At 43.7% G+C, this 20,615-nt stretch overlaps 1 protein-coding gene across 5 annotated transcripts in view; it reads right to left on the bottom strand.

Annotated features, from left to right (window-relative positions):
- LOC140896131 (diacylglycerol O-acyltransferase 1) overlaps positions 1 to 20,615 on the bottom strand; it is a 41,892-nt gene that overhangs the window by 7,311 nt on the left and 13,966 nt on the right. For all 5 annotated transcript variants that reach the window (XM_073307352.2, XM_073307351.2, XM_073307350.2 and 2 more), the window contains 9 exons: positions 18,888 to 18,940; positions 18,275 to 18,380; positions 15,220 to 15,345; positions 13,300 to 13,386; positions 10,590 to 10,693; positions 9,467 to 9,505; positions 7,768 to 7,809; positions 7,626 to 7,670; positions 2,832 to 2,944 (listed from right to left, as the gene is read on the bottom strand). In XM_073307352.2, coding sequence (XP_073163453.1) covers positions 2,832 to 2,944; positions 7,626 to 7,670; positions 7,768 to 7,809; positions 9,467 to 9,505; positions 10,590 to 10,693; positions 13,300 to 13,386; positions 15,220 to 15,345; positions 18,275 to 18,380; positions 18,888 to 18,940 — 715 coding nt within the window. The remainder of the gene's footprint in view (positions 1 to 2,831; positions 2,945 to 7,625; positions 7,671 to 7,767; positions 7,810 to 9,466; positions 9,506 to 10,589; positions 10,694 to 13,299; positions 13,387 to 15,219; positions 15,346 to 18,274; positions 18,381 to 18,887; positions 18,941 to 20,615) is intronic.

The following is a 20,615-nucleotide window of genomic DNA, read 5'->3' as shown; positions in this document are numbered from 1 at the left end:
TTTAACCTGCAGCCATTCCTCCTTTCCCTTGTACAGCTTTGGCAACTTGAGATAGGTGGAATCATCAGTCAATCAAAATGATGAAGAGGTATCTGCCACCTACTGCACTTCCTGCCTCTCACCCACTCTTCTAGAGTATAACATTCTGGTTTTCCTGACAATGCTTACACCAGCACCAGAAGATTATGCATACAAACAGAACTTACCCTGATGACACTCTATTAACTATCATCTTGTGGTTCTCTTGAATGCTGTATCTTTGGAGCTAGCTTACATTTAATTTATACTGTAGTTATAAAGAATTTACCACCTGGAGCTTACAACAAGATGACACAGTCTCTGAGACTCATGATATCTGGTGTGTGTCTTAAAACTCCAACTCCTGGAGTCAGATGAATATGGGAGAATCTCAGCTTTTTTAAAAAAATAAGTTTCTAGCCCTGATGTCTGCAGAGCAAAAATGGAAAACGTGGACTCTAAAGACTCAACTACCAGAAGGCAACTAAAAAGAACCAAAAGTTTTGGGTTTTTTAAAATCTCATTTTTGAGCCAATCTTATGTTTTTTGAGGCCTGATTCATGATTTTTGAACACTTGGGGTTGGCAGTGCTGTAGCTTAATATTTACACTTACAAAGTATTTGTCCCTGGGGGTAGTGACTTGCCATTGGGTTAATGGAGTCTGGGTTCACTTTGCCCTGCCCCATGAATTTGGGCCCGAGGCACATACTTAGTTTGCCTATGCCTTAAACCTGCATAACTGGGTCTGATTAGGGGTCTGGAACACATGAGTTATGAGGAGAGGCTGAGGGAGCTGGGATTGTTTAGCCTGCAGAAGAGAAGAATGAGGGGGGATTTGATAGCTGCTTTCAACTACCTGAAAGGGGGTTCCAAAGAGGATGGCTCTAGACTGTTCTCAATGGTAGCAGATGACAGAACGAGGAGTAATGGTCTCAAGTTGCAGTGGGGGAGGTTTAGATTGGATATTAGGAAAAACTTTTTCACTAAGAGGGTGGTGAAACACTGGAATGCGTTACCTAGGGAGGTGGTAGAATCTCCTTCCTTAGAGGTTTTTAAGGTCAGGCTTGACAAAGCCCTGGCTGGGATGATTTAACTGGGAATTGGTCCTGCTTCGAGCAGGGGGTTGGACTAGATGACCTTCTGGGGTCCCTTCCAACCCTGATATTCTATGATTCTATGATTCTATGATTCCTGTAGACAGCACCATGTCAAGCCTTGCCAACTGCTCCTTCTCCTGCCTCCAGCTGAAATTGGGGAACCCTGGATCCAACGTCTGACTCAGAGGCAGACCCTGCTAGGGGTCCTGCAACAAGCCTATGTACTGTACTGAAATCCTCCCACTGAAATCACTGCCTTAATTTTCCTACCTACTGCAGGGATTAGACCAGTAGATCTATGGAATGGCTTTGGAGCACTTTCTATACATGCACCTTTCTGATTGTTGGTAAAAGAATTCACCTCATTAATGCCCAACAAGGCCAAAGTATCGTGGTTCTTTATATCCTTTTCATAAGTTGCATCTCGTAAATCCACTCAGACACTGCAGGTGGATTATGCCATTTCTTGGGAGGCTGGAATCATTCTTGCTTGCTTCATATCGCCTGATCCATCCACAGTATGCAGACCATCCCTTCCACCCCTGCAGGCCATGACTCATTGCTTAACTGTATACATGCATACACCTGTTCTCAACAGCAGCATAGTTAGGCTGTAACTGACATCTCTGTGTGCCAACAACTTTAAAATATTTTCTATACCAATGCTTAGGAAATGAGTATCAACAGAATAATTACTCTATATTCTATGACACATATACTATATATAAATAATAATACACAGGAAGGTGTGTCATTTTACCCTGTTGAGAGCCAAAAGCACAGAGAATTCAACGACAGTACCTGAAAAGTAGGCATGTCTGGGTACAACTGTCTGTTTGAAAATTAAATAAACTATTTGATTTTTTTTAAAAGAACCCAAAGTTGTTTTTTTAAATGAAAAATATCCTTTTCCAATCTGAAGTACTGCAGGCTTTTCAGCTACTTATGCGAACTAGATCTTGCCAGGAAAAGCCAGCACCTGGAATCCCTATCGGTTGCTAGTGATACTAACATTACCAGCTTTTCTGGAAATAGAGGTCAGATCAGTGAAAATCAGGCAATGGTTTAAAGCGTAGACTTTGTTTTTGAACGTTCCTGTATCTTGTTTTCACAAGTCCACCTTCTGTGCAAATGGCAGTGGAAACAAGAAACAGATGCCAAAACACTTGTTACTTTCAGCTGCTGACTTCTGTTTTCTGCTTCCACAGGGAATTAGTCAAAGTAAGGTAAAGCCTAGATTTGTGGACCTTATCTGAATCTTATTTTAACAGATCCAATGTCTATTTCTGCAGGTAGCGGTAAAAGTTAAAGTATATTTGTAGAGTTTATGAGGCAGATTCTTGGGACATCACTTACACGCATGCGAAGTGTGGTGTAAATCACTGTCTGTCTGATTAGGTGACCTTTTAACATCCTATTTCCATTGTGTAAATGACTGCACAAGGTGCAAAGCAACAGAGCATCTACAGCTGTATTTTAAATTCCTTACCTTGCTTTTCCCAGCCCCATTGTTATCTAACAATGCTAACTGACGAACAGTTACAGAAATTCAGTCAGTCATGCCAGATACTTGTACAGGTAGAACCTTTGCCAGCCAATCAGATCCCTCTTTTTTTGGAATACAATCTCCCCACTGACATTAAGCATGACACATAGCAGTCTGATTCTATTAAGCAACAGCGATCTGTTTTGACAAGAGGTAAAAGACACCTTACCACCAGTCTAGATAAAATTGCCGGTCTCCAAATCGAAGCAGTTCTGCAAGGCAGTTGAGGCAGGAGTGAAAGTACCAATAAAAAAAGATCAGCCAGATGAAATGATTTGGCACCTGTGTGGGAAACATAATAAAAACAATCCTTCCCTCCTGTACAGTGCCACTCCTCCAGCACTGCTTCAATATAATCAGATATAAACTGGCCCTTGCCACAGCAACTGCTCTCATAAAGAGATCTACCTTCTCCTGGATTTAAAGTATCCAGTTGCAACCAATGCAATGGAGACAGGCTTTTAAATATGATTAATATAAAGAAACACATGAAAATGATTCAAATATAAATAAAGCTCATAGACTAATGCAAGGCAGGAAACTGAGAAACTATATGGGCCTATGGTGTGTAATGAGGTAATTCAGGAAAGCAGACTTCGACTCCCTCAGGGAACGGATGGCCAGGATCCCCTGGGGGACTAACTTGAAGGGGAAAGGAGTCCAGGAGAGCTGGCTGTATTTCAAGGAATCCCTGTTGAGGTTACAGGGACAAACCATCCTGATGAGTCGAAAGAATAGTAAATATGGCAGGCGACCAGCTTGGCTTAATGGTGAAATCCTAGCGGATCTTAAACATAAAAAAGAAGCTTACAGGAAGTGGAAGGTTGGACATATGACCAGGGAAGAGTATAAAAATATTGCTCGGGCATGTAGGAATGTTATCAGGAGGGCCAAATCGCACCTGGAGCTGCAGCTAGCCAGAGATGTCAAGAGTAACAAGAAGGGTTTCTTCAGGTATGTTGGCAACAAGAAGAAAGCCAAGGAATGTGTGGGCCCCTTACTGAATGAGGGAGGCAACCTAGTGACAGAGGATGTGAAAAAAGCTAATGTACTCAATGCTTTTTTTGCCTCTGTTTTCACTAACAAGGTCAGCTCCCAGACTGCTGCGCTGGGCATCACAAAATGCGGAAGAGATGGCCAGCCCTCTGTGGAGATAGAGGCGGTTAGGGACTATTTAGAAAAGCTGGACGTGCACAAGTCCATGGGGCCGGATGAGTTGCATCCGAGAGTGCTGAAGGAATTGGCGGCTGTGATTGCAGAGCCACTGGCCATTATCTTTGAAAACTCGTGGCGAACCGGGGAAGTCCCGGATGACTGGAAAAAGGCTAATGTAGTGCCAATCTTTAAAAAAGGGAAGAAGGAAGATCCTGGGAACTACAGGCCAGTCAGCCTCACCTCAGTCCCTGGAAAAATCATGGAGCAGGTCCTCAAAGAATCAATCCTGAAGCACTTGCATGAGAGGAAAGTGATCAGGAACAGCCAGCATGGATTCACCAAGGGAAGGTCATGCCTGACTAATCTAATCGCCTTTTATGATGAGATTACTGGTTCTGTGGATGAAGGGAAAGCAGTGGATGTATTGTTTCTTGACTTTAGCAAAGCTTTTGACACGGTCTCCCATAGTATTCTTGTCAGCAAGTTAAGGAAGTATGGGCTGGATGAATGCACTATAAGGTGGGTAGAAAGCTGGCTAGATTGTCGGGCTCAACGGGTAGTGATCAATGGCTCCATGTCTAGTTGGCAGCCGGTATCAAGTGGAGTGCCCCAAGGGTCGGTCCTGGGGCCGGTTTTATTCAATATCTTCATAAATGATCTGGAGGATGGTGTGGATTGCACTCTCAGCAAATTTGCGGATGATACTAAACTGGGAGGAGTGGTAGATACGCTGGAGGGGAGGGATAGGATACAGAAGGACCTAGACCAATTGGAAGATTGGGCCAAAAGGAATCTGATGAGGTTCAATAAGGATAAGTGCAGGGTCCTGCACTTAGGACGGAAGAACCCAATGCACAGCTACAGACTAGGGACCGAATGGCTAGGCAGCAGTTCTGCGGAAAAGGACCTAGGGGTGACAGTGGACGAGAAGCTGGATATGAGTCAGCAGTGAGCCCTTGTTGCCAAGAAGGCCAATGGCATTTTGGGATGTATAAGTAGGGGCATAGCGAGCAGATCGAGGGACGTGATCGTTCCCCTCTATTCGACATTGGTGAGGCCTCATCTGGAGTACTGTGTCCAGTTTTGGGCCCCACACTTCAAGAAGGATGTGGATAAATTGGAGAGAGTCCAGCGAAGGGCAACAAAAATGATTAGGGGACTGGAACACATGAGTTATGAGGAGAGGCTGAGGGAGCTGGGATTGTTTAGCCTGCAGAAGAGAAGAATGAGGGGGGATTTGATAGCTGCTTTCAACTACCTGAAAGGGGGTTCCAAAGAGGATGGCTCTAGACTGTTCTCAATGGTAGCAGATGACAGAACGAGGAGTAATGGTCTCAAGTTGCAGTGGGGGAGGTTTAGATTGGATATTAGGAAAAACTTTTTCACTAAGAGGGTGGTGAAACACTGGAATGCGTTACCTAGGGAGGTGGTAGAATCTCCTTCCTTAGAGGTTTTTAAGGTCAGGCTTGACAAAGCCCTGGCTGGGATGATTTAACTGGGAATTGGTCCTGCTTTGAGCAGGGGGTTGGACTAGATGACCTTCTGGGGTCCCTTCCAACCCTGATATTCTATGATTCTATGAATTTTGGAACTGAACCTAGCGAACACAGAGAGTGAGTAACTGGCTGGAGTCAGGCAGAGGACAGGCAAACTCTTCCAGGCAGTTGTGCCAACACTTGTCATAGATCTGGACTGAGTTGTGACCTGCGGAGATGGCTCAATGTGGGAGGGCAGGGTAGATTTTTTATCTGCAGTATGGATAAAAATGTAATATGAACTAGAATGAATCAAATACATTCCTCTTGTACCCTCCAGGATTCCAACAGGGAAATACTCATCCATTAACCATGGTCCCACCTTCAATGTTTTGTTTTCTCTGTATTCTTGTAAGAGATAATATCATTTTAGGCCTCGTCTACACACAAAAGACATACCGCTTTAACTACACCGGTGGAGCAGTACTATCCCCATGGGTGGATGCAGTTAGACTGGAATAAAGGTGCTTTTATCAGTACTGCTTAGGCTTGGTCTATACCTAAATAAAACTAATCCCAGCATAGCTACGTCAGTGAAAAAGCCACAATCCCTAGCAATTTAGCTATGCTGACAAAGTCCCCAGTGTAGATGCTGCTGTGCCGACAGAAGAGTGCTTCTGCTGACATAGCTAACGTCGTCTGGGGAGGTGGCGTTTCTACACCAGCATAAAAATTCCTTCTCTCAGTGTACACTGCATTCACACTAAGGGGCTATGCCAGGATAAATTTTACTGTACGCAGGAAGGGAAATAGGCTATCCTAGTATAAGGCAGCTTTCTACAGCTATACCTGCATCTATACTACGGATTCAACCAGAATAACTATTTGAGTTTAAAAAAAAGAACACCCCAAACCAAAAATAATTATATTGGTACAAAATCTGTGTGTAGACCAGGTCTTTCACTTGCAAAGCACTTTTCATCCTGAGGGATCCCAAAGAGCTTTAAAAGCTAGAGAATGGTATAGACCAGTGGTTCTCAAAGCCGGTCCGCCACTTGATCAGGGAAAGCCCCAGCGGGCCGGGCCAGTTTGTTTACCTGCCGCGTCCACAGGTTCGGCCGATCGCAGCTCCCCCTGGCCGCGGTTCGCCGCTCCAGGCCAATGCGGGCTGCGGGAAGCGGCGTGGGCCGAGGGATGTGCTGGCCGCCCTTCCCGCAGCCCCTTGGCCAGAAGCATGCGGACTGTTGACAGGCCTTGGAAGGGGAAGCTACGCAGCTATGAACAGACATAGTGTAAAACAGGGGAAAGTGGAGGAAGGTTAGGGCTCCACCAGGGATGGAGAGGTCTTTCCCACATATCAGTGAGAGAGGTTAGTGTTTGTGGAAAAGAAATAACTGCTAACTTAACACAAGGGTTTTCACTCCAGCTCACTATAGGAAATTTTGTCCCCTCCTCCCAGATGAAGACCTGCCAACACCGATCCATGCACATGTCACCTACAGGTATGTGAAGCAGAATGTGAAAACCATGCACAAGCTCTAGATGGTATAGAATATAACTGCCCACCTTCTCCATGGCTTAGGCTGCTGTGAGAGTATCAGGCTAGTGCTCAAGCCCCTCCAATGGCTCGCAGTTAGCTTCTGCTGCCAATTTAAGGCCTTGGTCCTTATTTTCAAAGCAATTAATGGATCAAACCCTAGCTACATCAAAGATCGAATTTTGATCTTTGAACCACGACAACAGCTGTGCTCCGCTAGGACAATGCAGATCACAGAGCCCACAATGAAGCACATGAGAAGCAGGGACAAACCATTCTCAACTGAGGGGCTCCGCCTATGGAATAAACTCCGAGAGGAGACTGGGCCAATCCAGACTCTGAGGATCTTCCAGAAATGCTGCGAAACCTTCTTCAAAAAAGTAATTCCATCGTAAGAATGACACAACACTGGCACCCCCTTGTACCCAAAAATCTTCAACACTGATACCCTCTTCTGCCCAATAACCCTTACCCAGAACAATAATTTAAAAAAGAAAATACCATACCTCAAATAAAGTTTTGACTCTAAAAAGTGAGACATGCCAGAGAGTCCATGAAGTCCACTAGGGACTTTACTATTGCTCCTGATTTTACATGGAAGGCAATCAGATGCTGTGGGATGGACAGCAATATAAAACCCTAAGTGAGATTAAAGAGCTAGAAGGGAATAGATCTAGCATGGTTACTGGACCCCTGGCATTCCCAAATCTCCTTTGTTTTCTATTCCAAAGGGAAATTTCTAATAGTTACACATCAGCTTAACCCCGGAATCGAAAAGCATGCAGATTGACCTCACCGCTAGTTTTAAGATGTATTCTGTGAGCAGGGTGGACTCGATTTCCTGCAGAAACAAACAAAATAGATTAATGTTATCTCTGGCCCTGGTCTGAATGAGTCAGAATTTGGTTCAAGAAAATAACCAGGTGTGATTTGCTTACATTTATGGGCTTCATTGATTTATGAATATTTGGTACAATCCACTGGAACAAAAAATAAACACAGAATTGAGGATATAAACAGTTCTTTCTGCAAGGCATTGTAAAGTGACTCATTCTTTTATGTCTCTGCTATAATGAAAAAGCACAAGTGCAGCTTGTGTAGCATACAAACCCTTCCTGGGCTGTCATACCAACTGAATAGCTAGGAGGACACCTGACACCCTGCTAAACAGCTGCATCCCAACCTGCCAGCTGACTGTTGTTGTTCTCATGGGTAGCACCCTTTCGGGTGTAAAGACCATGAAGTTCTATAATGCTTTCAGCATCAGTTTGGATATGGAGCTGGAATCTCTACCCCCCTGCATTAGTGTGTGCATCACTGAAGCTTGGGGGTACAAAGCGCTTGTACTCTCTCTTCTCTAGCTGGGAGCAAACGGAACACAATCAAATGTACGGGGGTACATCAGCATGGTAAAGAATCCTCAGCACTTGCTATCATGATGCAAAAGGGTGGCATCTTAGATGAACATGCAGTAATAAGAGCTCTAAGTGCATTAGTAAAGTTAGTAGTTTACTAGATGGATTATTAAACTGTACTAATGCACTACAAATTATGCTTGATTACTGAAAAAAATCCTCATCTAAGTGAATCCTCCTCCTTCACTGCACTCAATTGCCACCGCTGCAGGCAAAAGGATTTTGGAGCAAACGGTGGAAGGGAAAATACTGGACAACAAGGCAGATGACAACTGCTGAGGACAGAGAGTGAACGGGATGAGCTGATGAACTGGGTGTTAGGGTAGGAATTGGGAACAAATATGGGGCATGGATATTTGTGCACTTGGTTGAGGATTTAGTCTCCTCATTGAATCCTCACTAGTCTTCAGGTCCCGGTGGAAATTCCTTTGCAATTTAACCCCAGCCCAGTTTAGATCTTGGCTATTAAACATTTTCCAGCTTGCTGTGAGAGGAGCAGCTGAGATGGGGAGAAGCCCAAAGAAGTGGCAGAACAAGTTTAATAATCCTTTTGGTGACTAGGGACGCAGTGGGTACTTTCCCTCACTCTCTCAGTCACACGTCTGTAAATTCCCAGTGCTTAACTTGAGGCATGGACAGTTGTGGAGGAGCAAGTCAGCAACACCACTAACAGGAGTGGAGAACTCCCCCTCTCCCCCCGCCCCTTCAGCATCTTTACTTTGTTATATTATATCTGCACTGTGGTCTCGTGGTAGCTCGCTGAGGCAGTAACTGTGGCTTGGTCTATACTTAAAACTTGTTCTGACATAGCTATGTCAATCAGGGGTGATGGCAAAACCCCAGCGGAGACACAGCTATGCCAACAGAAGAGTGCTAACATCAGCATAGCTAACATCGATCAGGGACGTGGTGTGCCTGCAGCAGCAGAAAAAACTCCTCCTGTCGGCGTACACTGCACCCATGCTATGCTGGCATAGGCGCTGTAGAATAGATATAGCCTCAGTCTAAGCAGATACTGACAGGAATCTAAATGATTGATCCATTTCCAAATTGCGTGAGTATTAAGGTAGATGCAGGGGCTTATTTTGACAGTAAAGAAAATGAAGTGGTAAAGGTCAGATCTAAATAGCTTATCACATTAAGTGGTAATATGTGGTTCACAGAGGCCTCATTATCCATGGTAGCTGAATCCCTGGGGTTTAACCTTAGACAAAAAACATACCTGCTGTATTAGCCCCAGCATGAGATGAAAGAGAAAAACCTGCAAAGAAAACAACAAAAGTAGATTTTGGAGCCTTAGTTCCCTTAAACTGAGTTGACAGTATCCTGGGTCATCACTGCAAAATCTCCAGTCTATCTTGTATTTAAACATTATAACCACCACAGCATCTTCAAGTGCAACTGACCCTAAAATATCTGGTGCTGCAGCAAGCTCGAGTGAATGGCATGCTTCCCAGCGTATCAGTCATTCTAATACAAGATGTCAAACATCTACAGCTGCAAAATACAAGGACTCGTCTTGTCATCTGTATTTTCATGAAGTCTGCAGTGCAATTTTATCTTGTGTATTTCCTGCATTAACTGACCAAAGATCAGCTGATCCGGTGGCCTAGTGGCCATGCACTGAGTTATACATGCAGGGTCCATATTTGGATGCTAAGTTTGGTCCTTTGCTCTTTGTGTTGGTTGGAGACAGGAGAGTTCCAGAGGCCTCACATCAGTGTCAGTGACCCCACTGGACAACACTTTACAGGCTGCAAAAGGAACCTTTAGCATAAGACTTGCTAAGGCACAGGGGTCTAAGGGGTATCAAGAGGGCTCCCCTATAGAGACAATCTATGAAAGCCAACCCCCATTTCTCATTCAAGTGTTCTAAAGATGGGGGTGGGGATTCAAAATGGATTTGTGAAAAATGGACATTTTTGCAAAAATGTCAATAAAAAGTCTGAAATGTGTGTCAATTTGATGACATTTCACAACACAAGTGCGGTACAACTTGCCTCAATGAAGCTAAAAGAGGCTTCAGGTAGCACTGCTGGCTGTTGCATTTTTAGGATGCATTTGGGATGGCATTCCATCCCTGGTAGACCAAGAGCTGGAAGGATGTCCTAGGACACTCTTCTAGCCCTCCAGGGAGTGAGGGGCCTAAGAAAAATCTTTTTAACACAGCAGAAACGGCTTACCTGTGTTTGTAAAATGTCATGGGAAAATCATGCATGGCTCAGAACTGTCACATTCAGCCTCCAAGGGAACATATGCAGTGTGAAACCTCAAGATCTGATACATTCACTGTGATAGCGGGAGCAGAGAAGTGGACAGTTTTAAATGCAATGCCTTGTTCTTACCATTTCAATGAATCTCCTAATGATATAGCCTTGCCGGCAATTCTTTTGTCTTGGGAAATTCAGCTGGTAGCAAAGCGTGGGGGCTAGCAGGAAGTAATACAGATCTGGGGGAAGAAGAAAAATACCAGGCTTTAAAAAAAATTCACTCTTCATGGCAAATCGACTTTAGAATTCAGTTTATCTACACAGTTTGGACCATATTTATTTTTTTTGTGAAGTACTGTGATTTCAACCAATACAGGCTTTGTCTGAAAGCTAATGTTGCTAGATGGAACTGGGAAAGAGATGGAGGTTGCCATATTGTTGGAGCATGATATTCCAATCATAATCAGAACCATGGAGTATCTTGATGCCATCACTTTGGGTACCCAGTAAACTGTAGGAATGCACAAATGAACATGGGTAATTCCAATGACAGATAATCTAAGGCTAGATCCTGACCTATGCTACATGCATAACTCCAATGTAAATAAGTCACTTAAGAAGTGGGTGGATGACTTAGCTCACAGTGGGTGTAGACATACCCACGGCTGGCCCATGCCAGCTGACACAGGCTTGCGGGGCTTGCGTAAGGGACTGTTTAATTAGAGTGTAGACATGTAGGCTTGGGATGGAGCACAAGCTCTAGGATCCTGTGAGGTAGGAGGGTCCCAGAGCTTGGGATGCAGCCCAAGCCCGAACCTCTACACTGCAATTAAACAGCCCCTTAGCCCGAGCCCTGCAAGCCTGAGTCTGCTGACACAGGTCAGCCACAGGTGTCTAACTGCAGTGTAGACATACCCCCTGACAGCTAAACTGTGACATAAAGCAGCAGCCTGAAATGTGGGTGGTGCTGAATCACTCCATCCCACAACATGCGGTGCAGCAATTACCGGGTGATACAGTGCCTTCTGGAGTACCCAGAGACACCGTTCTTAAAGAGGGCAATGGCCACGCCTGGCTCCTCTCCACCCCTAGGGACAGGCTTGGCAGCCCAAACAGTCCTGATGCTCAGGGAAGCATGAGGACTGGAACTGTGGCCAGCCTCTGCATGGGGGCTCTGTGAAGGGAGAAGTTCCTTGCCTTCCCTCCACCCTTACACATGTGCAGGGGACAGCACAATCTCGCCCTAAGAGGCCCTGAAAGGTTCATGAAAAAATTCTCACTTGATGTTGTTTGCTTTTAGCATTTATGAATGTATTCATTTTGGGTGAAACCCTGGCCCTCTGAAACCAGTGGGAGTTTCCTCCTGACTTCAGTGGGGTCAGGATATCACCCTTTATCTTTGCATCTTCTAAGTGACTATACACCACAGTCATAGTAGGGCTAAGTTGGAAGAGCGACACTGCCACACAATGCACTCCATAATAGCTAAATGTCGCTGCATTTGTCAATCAGTTTGACTCTGACTGTGTTAAGCTATCACTGCTCATCGCAAAACGCTTTGGGATGAGTGAGGCTGCTGTGCCCACATAATGTATCACATTTGGAAGCTTGCATGGAGCTCAATCAGAATTCAACAGCTACAAAACACAAATCATGCAGAGACATGGCAGAACTCGCAATATAGCAAAGAGAACTCCTTGAACCAAAGACGTTCTCTTCTGAGGATCTTATCTCTGTAACAGCATTAGAATAATAGAATCCTAGAAAGGTAGGGCTGGAAGGGACCTTAAAAGGTCATCTGGTCCACCCCTCTCTGCTGAAGTAAACCTAGAACCTCCCTGACAGGTGTTAATCTAACCTTTCTTAAAAGCCTCCAGTGACGAGATTCCACAACCTCCTCTGGAAGCCTATTTCAGGTCTGACAGAGCTGTGCAGTTAAGACAGTTAAGTTTTCATAGAAGCAATGACTAGAATGCAGGCTAAATGGCAGTGCTGTGAGATGTGCTCCATACTTTCAAACTTAAGGCCAAGATTTTATAAAATGAGTAACTAATGTTAGGCTCCTAAGATCATACTGAGGCCCCTAAATAAAAGGCCTGATTTTTAAAAGTGCTGAATCCCCAACAGTTCCCATTGAGTCAAGGTGGGGATATCTTTCGAAGGCACCAGTGTCAGTTAGGCAGCTAATAAAAAAATCACAAACTTGATTCAAAAAGTAGTTCCAGGTATTACATCTGCCCCGAATGCAACTAGCCATTTTTGGACCATATTTGCATTTTTATTGTGAAGTACTGTGATTTCAACCAATACAGGCTTTGTCTGAGAGCTAATGTTGCTAGATGGAACTGGGAAAGAGATGGAGGTTGCCGTATTGTTGGAGCATGATATTCCAATCATAACCAGAACCATGGAGTATCTTGATGCCATCACTTTGGGTACCCAAAGTGGCTTTACAAATATAGTTTCCATTTAAAACATTCTGCCCCCTGCTCAACATACAAACAAATGTTGCCCTGTGAAAGACTCACAAACAACACACTGTACAAGGGGAACTGTGAAACTGACTATACCTAAAGTACTGCCAAATATACAAAGTAAACTAAAAAAACCCAGATATTGTTTTCTCTGTTCTCCTCCACTTACAATTGCCTTAGGTGGACTTGTAACAGTGGCAGGTAAAGTATTTTCAGCCAGAAGTGTGATTTGTAAGGGACAATGTTCTTTTAAGAAGAGCTATTAGAAATGCAATTTTTGTTCATCTGGTTATCAGGGTAAGAGCTGCTGCAAATACAGTGAAGAGTGCTGACGGTGAAGAGGTAACTGCTGAAATATGAGGAAATGTTACCTTTTACTTTCAGGTTCATTGGGTACATGATCTGCTTTGACTGTCCTCTTTCGTTCCTTCTGGACTGATGGGCTGAAGGATCTGTTGCTAACAAAAGGTGTAACATCTATCATATGGTTTCAAGTGAATTGAAGGTCACAAATGACTTTATATAACAAGCCGGGACTGAAGAGAGCTCAACTTTTACAAAGTTCAAGGAGGTGACACCAACACCAACGTTCTGTCCAACTTTGACTTCATGCTAATCTGTGGGTGCATAGTTTCCAACACTTTGGGTCAAGGGTCAACTTTTCCTCTCTCTCTCTTTAGGCACTTAGGTAGCCCCCATTCCCATAATATCTGAGCACCTCACAATGATTGCGTTCACCCTACCATACTTCTGAGGCAGGGCAGGGTGAGGCTATTATCCCCATTGTACAGATGGGGCACTGAGGCACAGAGAGGCCTTCCCCCATGTCACACTGGAAGTCTATGGCAAAGCAGAGATTTGAACCTGGGTCTCCTGAGTGTCAGACTAGCACCCTAACCATTGGACCCTTCTTCCTCTTTTTCACAAAGAAAACCACTTCTTCATGAAAAAGAAACCATCTCATGAACACGTCTCCTGTGGTTCATGACTGTGTGAACTACTTCCCCTTCCTTTTGTGATCACACGAACTACTGCCCTTCCCCTCTGTGATTATGCGCATCATCTGCTATTGGTTGGGGCAAACCAGCGCACAGGGTTTAGTTGCAGGATGACTGGAGGAAGCTAATATACAATTAAAAGAGGAGCCCAGATGAGGCAAGCAAGAGGCTAGAGTAGGTAAGACTCTAAGCAGGTAGGAGCTCATGGTAGGATTTTCACATGAGCTCAGAGTTGCCCTAACTCTGAGCCCACTGAAGTCAATGGTAGAGAGGAATTTAAATCATTTTAATCAATCTATTCCCAGTTACACCTATGTCTTCACTGCCAAAAAGGTGTGTTTTTACACCAAGACAGCTAGCTCCAGATACTGATCCCAACCCTACTGGTGACTCACGTGGGAGTCAATATGGTTCCACAGGATGAAATTTCTGCTTTTTCTGTTAAGTTTTTTAAAACCTAGCAAATTACATCCAAAAAACTATGTTAAATGATCATTACGGTTGCAAAGCGAAGCGCTCAAAAGTTAGGAAATGTCAGAATTCAGGTTGCCTGTGCAACCTTAATTCAGCATCCTTGTGCATATGTGTTAATGACATGATCACATTCTATCTTTTCCACAGGACCGCCGCCTCGTTCGGTGCACAGGAGAGAGAGGCTGAGTTATTACTGCTGGTTCACCAGGCCGGGTGAATCCTATTTGCTCCCAACCAAGAGCATCAAAGGGGTCAGAATGTCTTTTGGAGGAGAGGAGAACTAGGGCTAGGGATGCTGCTAGGAACAAGCGAAGGTCAGGAGAAAGTGTAGGCTGAGGGGTAAGTATGGTTGTTACTTAAATTAACAAAAAAGGCAAACCCTAGGGAGGGGCAAACTTAGACATTAACCTATTGTGTGCACGTTGTTCTGAAAGCAGAGTGAGACTCTGCCTGTTCAAAAACACCGAGGCCCTGGTCCTGTTCCCACCAAAATCAGTGGTACCAGAGCTAGCCCTTATAGAGCACTTTATATCTTATATCAAATTTTAATGAATGAATCCTTACAATAACTGTGTGAGGTAACAGATGTCTAGATGCCTCAACAAAAGCACATTTACAAATACTCTGGACAGAGAGATTTTCCATCAATAGATTGGGAAGCTGAGACAAGGAGACTGCCACACAAGGAATCCATGACAGAGCTGGAATTAGAACCCAAGCCCCTGGCGTTGATGTGCTCGGTCCACTGAGCCACATATAAATGGTACGTTCTTTTCGGTGCCTACTGATAAGAGATAGGAGGGTTCAGAATTTGCTGACCTTGCACTCTGGAAGTTCCTCTGACTGGTCTAGGGGTTCCCTCCCTATACCAGCGATTCACCTGATAGTAGGAGAACAGTTTCAGGGCAATGATGATATACACAAACATGGTCAGCAACCCTCCAGCTAAGAAACAAGAGAGAAAATAACCTGTTGTGGTAATTCCAAGTGCAGTTTATCTTTTCTTCTCAAACACACAGACTCAGGACAATGATGTTGTCTTTGCTAATTAGATAAAGGATATCAGTCTATCTGTGCAGCCTGCCTAATGCATCCATAAAAGAGATTTGCAAACGAATTCCTTCTCATTACAAGGAGGTGCCCAGTGACACTTGACTGCTTGAGTGTTCTTTAAATCTATACACACCTTGGGAGGCAATTTCCTGCTGGCACCGACCTTGGCAGAGGGCTCTGGCAGCAGAGATTCTGTCACAAAGCCCACAAGAGCCAACGCAGCCCCAAACGTAGGCAGCCCTTGGCCAGGGAAAGCGCATGGCAAGTCAGCCAAGAGATGTACTGGCTCAGAGAGAGGCTCTGCCAGAGAGGCTCCACTAGACCCCTAGAGACTGAAACGGCTGGACGGCAGCAGCCAGCTCTCCCCCGCATGAATCCCCCCCATAGCGAAAGGGGCCTGGCTCCTATAGAGAAGCACAGTGTGAACCACGCTGCCCCAGGAGGGTGGCTCAACCCTGAAACCAGGCAAAGCTGTGAATCAGAGGTTGGTAACAGAAGTGACCATTGAAAAGAAAGCATGTGTCAGCCTGTTACCACACAGCGATACTAGAGAAGCCATAGGCTCTCTCTAGATTTAGTATAGGAAAGAACTGTGGTACCTGGGACTTCTTAATGGCAAACAATGTAAGGAGTTAAAATCATAAAGCATGGCAGAGAAAGCTTCTTGAAATATGTTTTAATATGGTTTCCTGCTCCCTAGCCATGTAGCCATATCATATTAGTTACATTAGATGATGGTGTTACATCGCTAATCTGCGCACGCCAAAACTAAGTGACCCTCCAAATGAAAGGAGTACCATTTTGAGAGAGCTTCTCTATTTATTGTCACTCATCATTTCACTTGACTGAATTAACACTATTACCCACCTCACACATTTACCCTCAAAAACCTGAATGAATACAGATTTTTTAATAATTGGCGCATTATTAAACAGAGCATGCAAGACATGAAAGTGTCATGGCATGCTAATAGTGTCGGGAGCTCTGGGTAGGCTGTGACACCTGGACTTTCCAATGAGTTACTATTTGTTTCAGCAGATGGAGCTATTGCTATTGCATTACTATACATGCCACCCTGCCGCTGCTCCCCCCTCCCCCGTTCCTCAGACGTTCTTGTTAACTGCTGGAAATGGCCCACCTCGATTATCACTACAAATGGTTTCTCCCCTCCCCGGCCCGGTAATAGCTCATCTTAAGTGATCCCTCTCCTTACAGTTTTCAGAGTAACAGCCGTGTTAGTCTGTATTCGCAAAAAGAAAAGGAGTACTTGTGGCACCTTAGAGACTAATCAATTTATTAGAGCATAAGCTTTCGTGAGCTATAGCTCACTTCATCAGATGCATATCGTGGAAACTGCGATATGCATCTGATGAAGTGAGCTGTAGCTCACGAAAGCTTATGCTCTAATAAATTGGTTAGTCTCTAAGGTGCCACAAGTCCTCCTTTTCTTTCTCCTTACAGTGTGTATGATAACACCCAGTTTTTCATGTTCTGGGTGTATATAAATCTCCTTACTGTATTTTCCACTGAATGCATCCGATGCAGTGAGCTGTAGCTCACGAAAGCTTATGCTCAAATAAATTGGTTAGTCTCTAAGGTGCCACAAGTACTCCTTTTCTTTATACATGCCCAATTTGTTCAAAGAAAAAAGTACTTTTTTTGCTCGGTTATTTGTTGAAAGAATTGCCAGCTACATCCAGGCAAATTATAAACAATATGATAGTTTAGCAAATTGGTTAACCTGCTATGTACATTCAGTGCCCAAGCTGCAGAACTCCAGGTTCACTAGTGTGCACACAGGTAGCACTTGTAATTATCACATACGTGCATATGCAAACTGGGTGACTGCACACTCAAATGACTAGCTGTGCATTTAACTGGCCATTTGCACCACAAATTAGGCTCACATTTTTGTATGTCCATTTGCAGGCCTCTTAGGCCTTTACGTAATTCCTTCCTGTGTGTACGTAAACAGCAGCTTTCACCTTGATAATCTGCCATCTCCTTCAGCCAGATTCCCGCACTTAGCCACAATCCAGTGTTTTAAAACATCACAGGTAACTACAATGGAAGTGACCAGGTGCCAGACTGGGACACTGAAGGATACATTTGCCAGAATGAGTAGGTTTTTATAAAGAAGACATATTTATGCACAGGTATATTGGGAAAAGGAATATAAACAAGTACACAAAAACTGAATATACATTTCCTAAAATATATTTTTAAAATATGTCTACTTGTGGGTGTAGTGGTTTAAATTAGAATTTGGGATAGATGGGCTAATAATGTATTGTACAAGCATCTATTTATTATATGAGGCTATAGACCAACAAAGGTTTCTGTTAACATCATAAACTTTGAGAGAGGAGAACTGGGACTCCTGACTCCTCTTGGTATGCAAACTTATTACCATCACCCCTGACAGAAGCTACACACATGTACAAAATGGCCAGGGAACAGACACTTGGAAGAGAAGGATAGAATATCTTGAAGAATTGTTTCTTTATATTCTGCATGCCAAACAAGTCAGATGAGTATGCATGTACATTACTAGTAGAACTTTGAGACATCAAAGTCAGAATTTTAATGCCTGTTGTTCTGTGGCACTGTTCAGAGACCACGTGATAGTGAATTACCAAGACTGCTCTATACACTTTTAAATACTGTGTCATTTTGAATTTTAAAAACAATATATTGTGGCCAGCAGCCCTTCCCTTCTCCTCCCCCCACCTGAAGACAAACACACCTGTTGCGTGACAAACTGCATATTACACTATAGTGCTGGCCATAAGTACCATAGCACAAAACAAGCATCTCTCACCTGGAGTTATGGCTTGCATTCTATAAACCATCACAGCTGGGAATGTTATCAGAAAAAACAGGTTTACTGACTGCAACACCAAACCAATGCTTTCAGAGCCACGAACCTACAAAGGATAATAATTTTATAGCATAACCAGTGATTCTTTGGCCTTATCACTAATGTGCTTTCTAAATCAGAGTGATTTTGGCGGATTTACTGCTCATAAAAGAGCTGGACAGAAAGGAAAACTAGGAATGTTGCAAGCTTCCTCCATGTACCTCTACCAAAGGCCAACCATCTTAGCCTCCAACATATATTTCAAGTCCAGTCTCTGACTCAAAGACTGCGAGTTGTGCCAACTGTGTGGTAGTTTAGGGCTGATAAAAAGCTATCTAGACTGAGGCCACATAACTCATTTTACTGGTGCCCAAATCTAAATTTTACTCTTGATCTCCAAAGCTGAAATGCACGAGTGCATTAAACTGTGCTACTTTGCTACTAATGTTCTTTACAATCAATAATGGCTTATGGGTATTTCACTTCTCCCAGTAGATCCATAACAGAAGTGTTCAGTCAGAAATACCATTACAGAGAGAGAGCACAATGCATAGCAAACCACCAGTTCACCTACCTTTCTTAAATACCTTTCTATAAAAACTGCAGGAAGTGCAAACAAAACAGCGGCTGAAAGGAAGAAAAATAATAAAACATCAGGAAATAAATCTGTATCAAACACATCTATGGTAAAGTAAGTGCACAGGTAGGACTCAACTGGTGGGCAGTGATATGTTCTACTAGAACTTCTCTGGAGATCTACAAGTTTCAGCAGAATGGAAGCTTTCATTTTTTAAAATGATGTTTCTAGCCCTTCTGATTGTAAATATGCTGTTCTGAATGTGATCCAACACGGAGATGACACTTCAGACAGAATGAAATCATAGCTCCCGGGGCTAAATGCTAAACTCTGCTCCATAGAAGTGGAAGGCCCTAAACACACTGTGGAACAACTGTGGTTCCCTGCAAGGATAGGGACAGCATGCAGTGCTAATGTGCTGTGACAGAGGTCATGTAGAAGAGTGGCATGGAGAGCAGCTATTATATGGAAAGTTCTAAAACGGCTCACTTAGGAAGGCATATGAGCCCCAGTTGTTATTAAAGCACATGGGCTTCACAAGTGGCTACGCAGCTGCTTAGCATCAACCAGCTGGGATGGGGAAGGGAAAATGTCTTTTCCTACAACTCCTCTTAGATCTTTTGTCCAAAACTGGACTGTGCATGAGGTGTTTCAGCAGTTAGTGCCAAGAGGGGTGTGCGCTGTTTTCATTCATCTCAATGAGATGTTAACTTTGATATCTGACAAGGACAGTTTAAATTCAAAACTATTAACTATTTTACAGCTAATGATGTTAGGAGAAACATCCACCTATTCTTGTCTTGAAGACAGAGTCTGAGCAGAATATCATCACTTCCTCATGCCTGAGTAAATATAAGAATATAAGACCAGCCATACTGGGTCAGACCAAAGGTCCATCTAGCCCAGTATCCTGTCTTCCGACAATGGTCAATGCCAGGTGTTTCAGAGGGAATGAACAGAACAGGTAATCATCAATGATCCATCCTCTGTCGCCAATTCCCAGCTTCTGGTAAACAGAGGCTAGGGACACCATCCCTGCCCATCCTGGCTAATAGCTACTGATGGACCTATCCTCCATGAACTTATCTAGTTCTTTTTTGCATCTTGTTATAGTCTTGGCCTTCAGAACATCCTTTGGCAAGGAGTTGCACAGGTTGAATGTGTGTTATATGAAAAATTATAATGAAGCTGAAGGGAAAAGGTAAAACAACAAGCACCATATGGTAAAATTTTTAGTGCCATATGTGGGGAATGAGATGTGCAGTTCTCATTAATAACAAGGAGCTGAGTATCTCTTTTCTTGTGCTCTTATAGTGAAAACCACAACCAACACTTAAAGCAAAAATTCATTTGAATTCCATGCTGTTTTCAGCATCCTGCTGGAGTGCGCGATAATCGTATCAGATCTTTATTTTCAGAGTTGATTTTGATTTTTAAAATGATTAGCATTTTTAAAACTGCTCACTATTTCTGTGTATCTGCACTTGTTGGGAAAGAGGCAGCAAACTGCTCTGTAAATCAGGACGGTTTAAGATATTGGGCCCAATTCTACAGCCGCTCTGAAGTTAATAGGAGCTGCGCATGCAGAGTAGCTGCAGAATCCGATCAATTGTACTAACTACTGACCTCACTCACATTAGGGGAAATCAGAGCTTTGATTCTGATGGAATGATAATTAAACTCGCTACCATAAGGGGGCGGGTCCCAGGCTGTGGGATAAACTCC

Source organism: Lepidochelys kempii, chromosome 12 (genome assembly GCF_965140285.1).
Source record: "Lepidochelys kempii isolate rLepKem1 chromosome 12, rLepKem1.hap1, whole genome shotgun sequence".
In the NCBI taxonomy this organism is placed as follows: domain Eukaryota; kingdom Metazoa; phylum Chordata; order Testudines; family Cheloniidae; genus Lepidochelys; species Lepidochelys kempii.
Note: the sequence above shows the minus strand (reverse complement) of the source record. Positions and strands in the feature narration are given on the sequence as shown.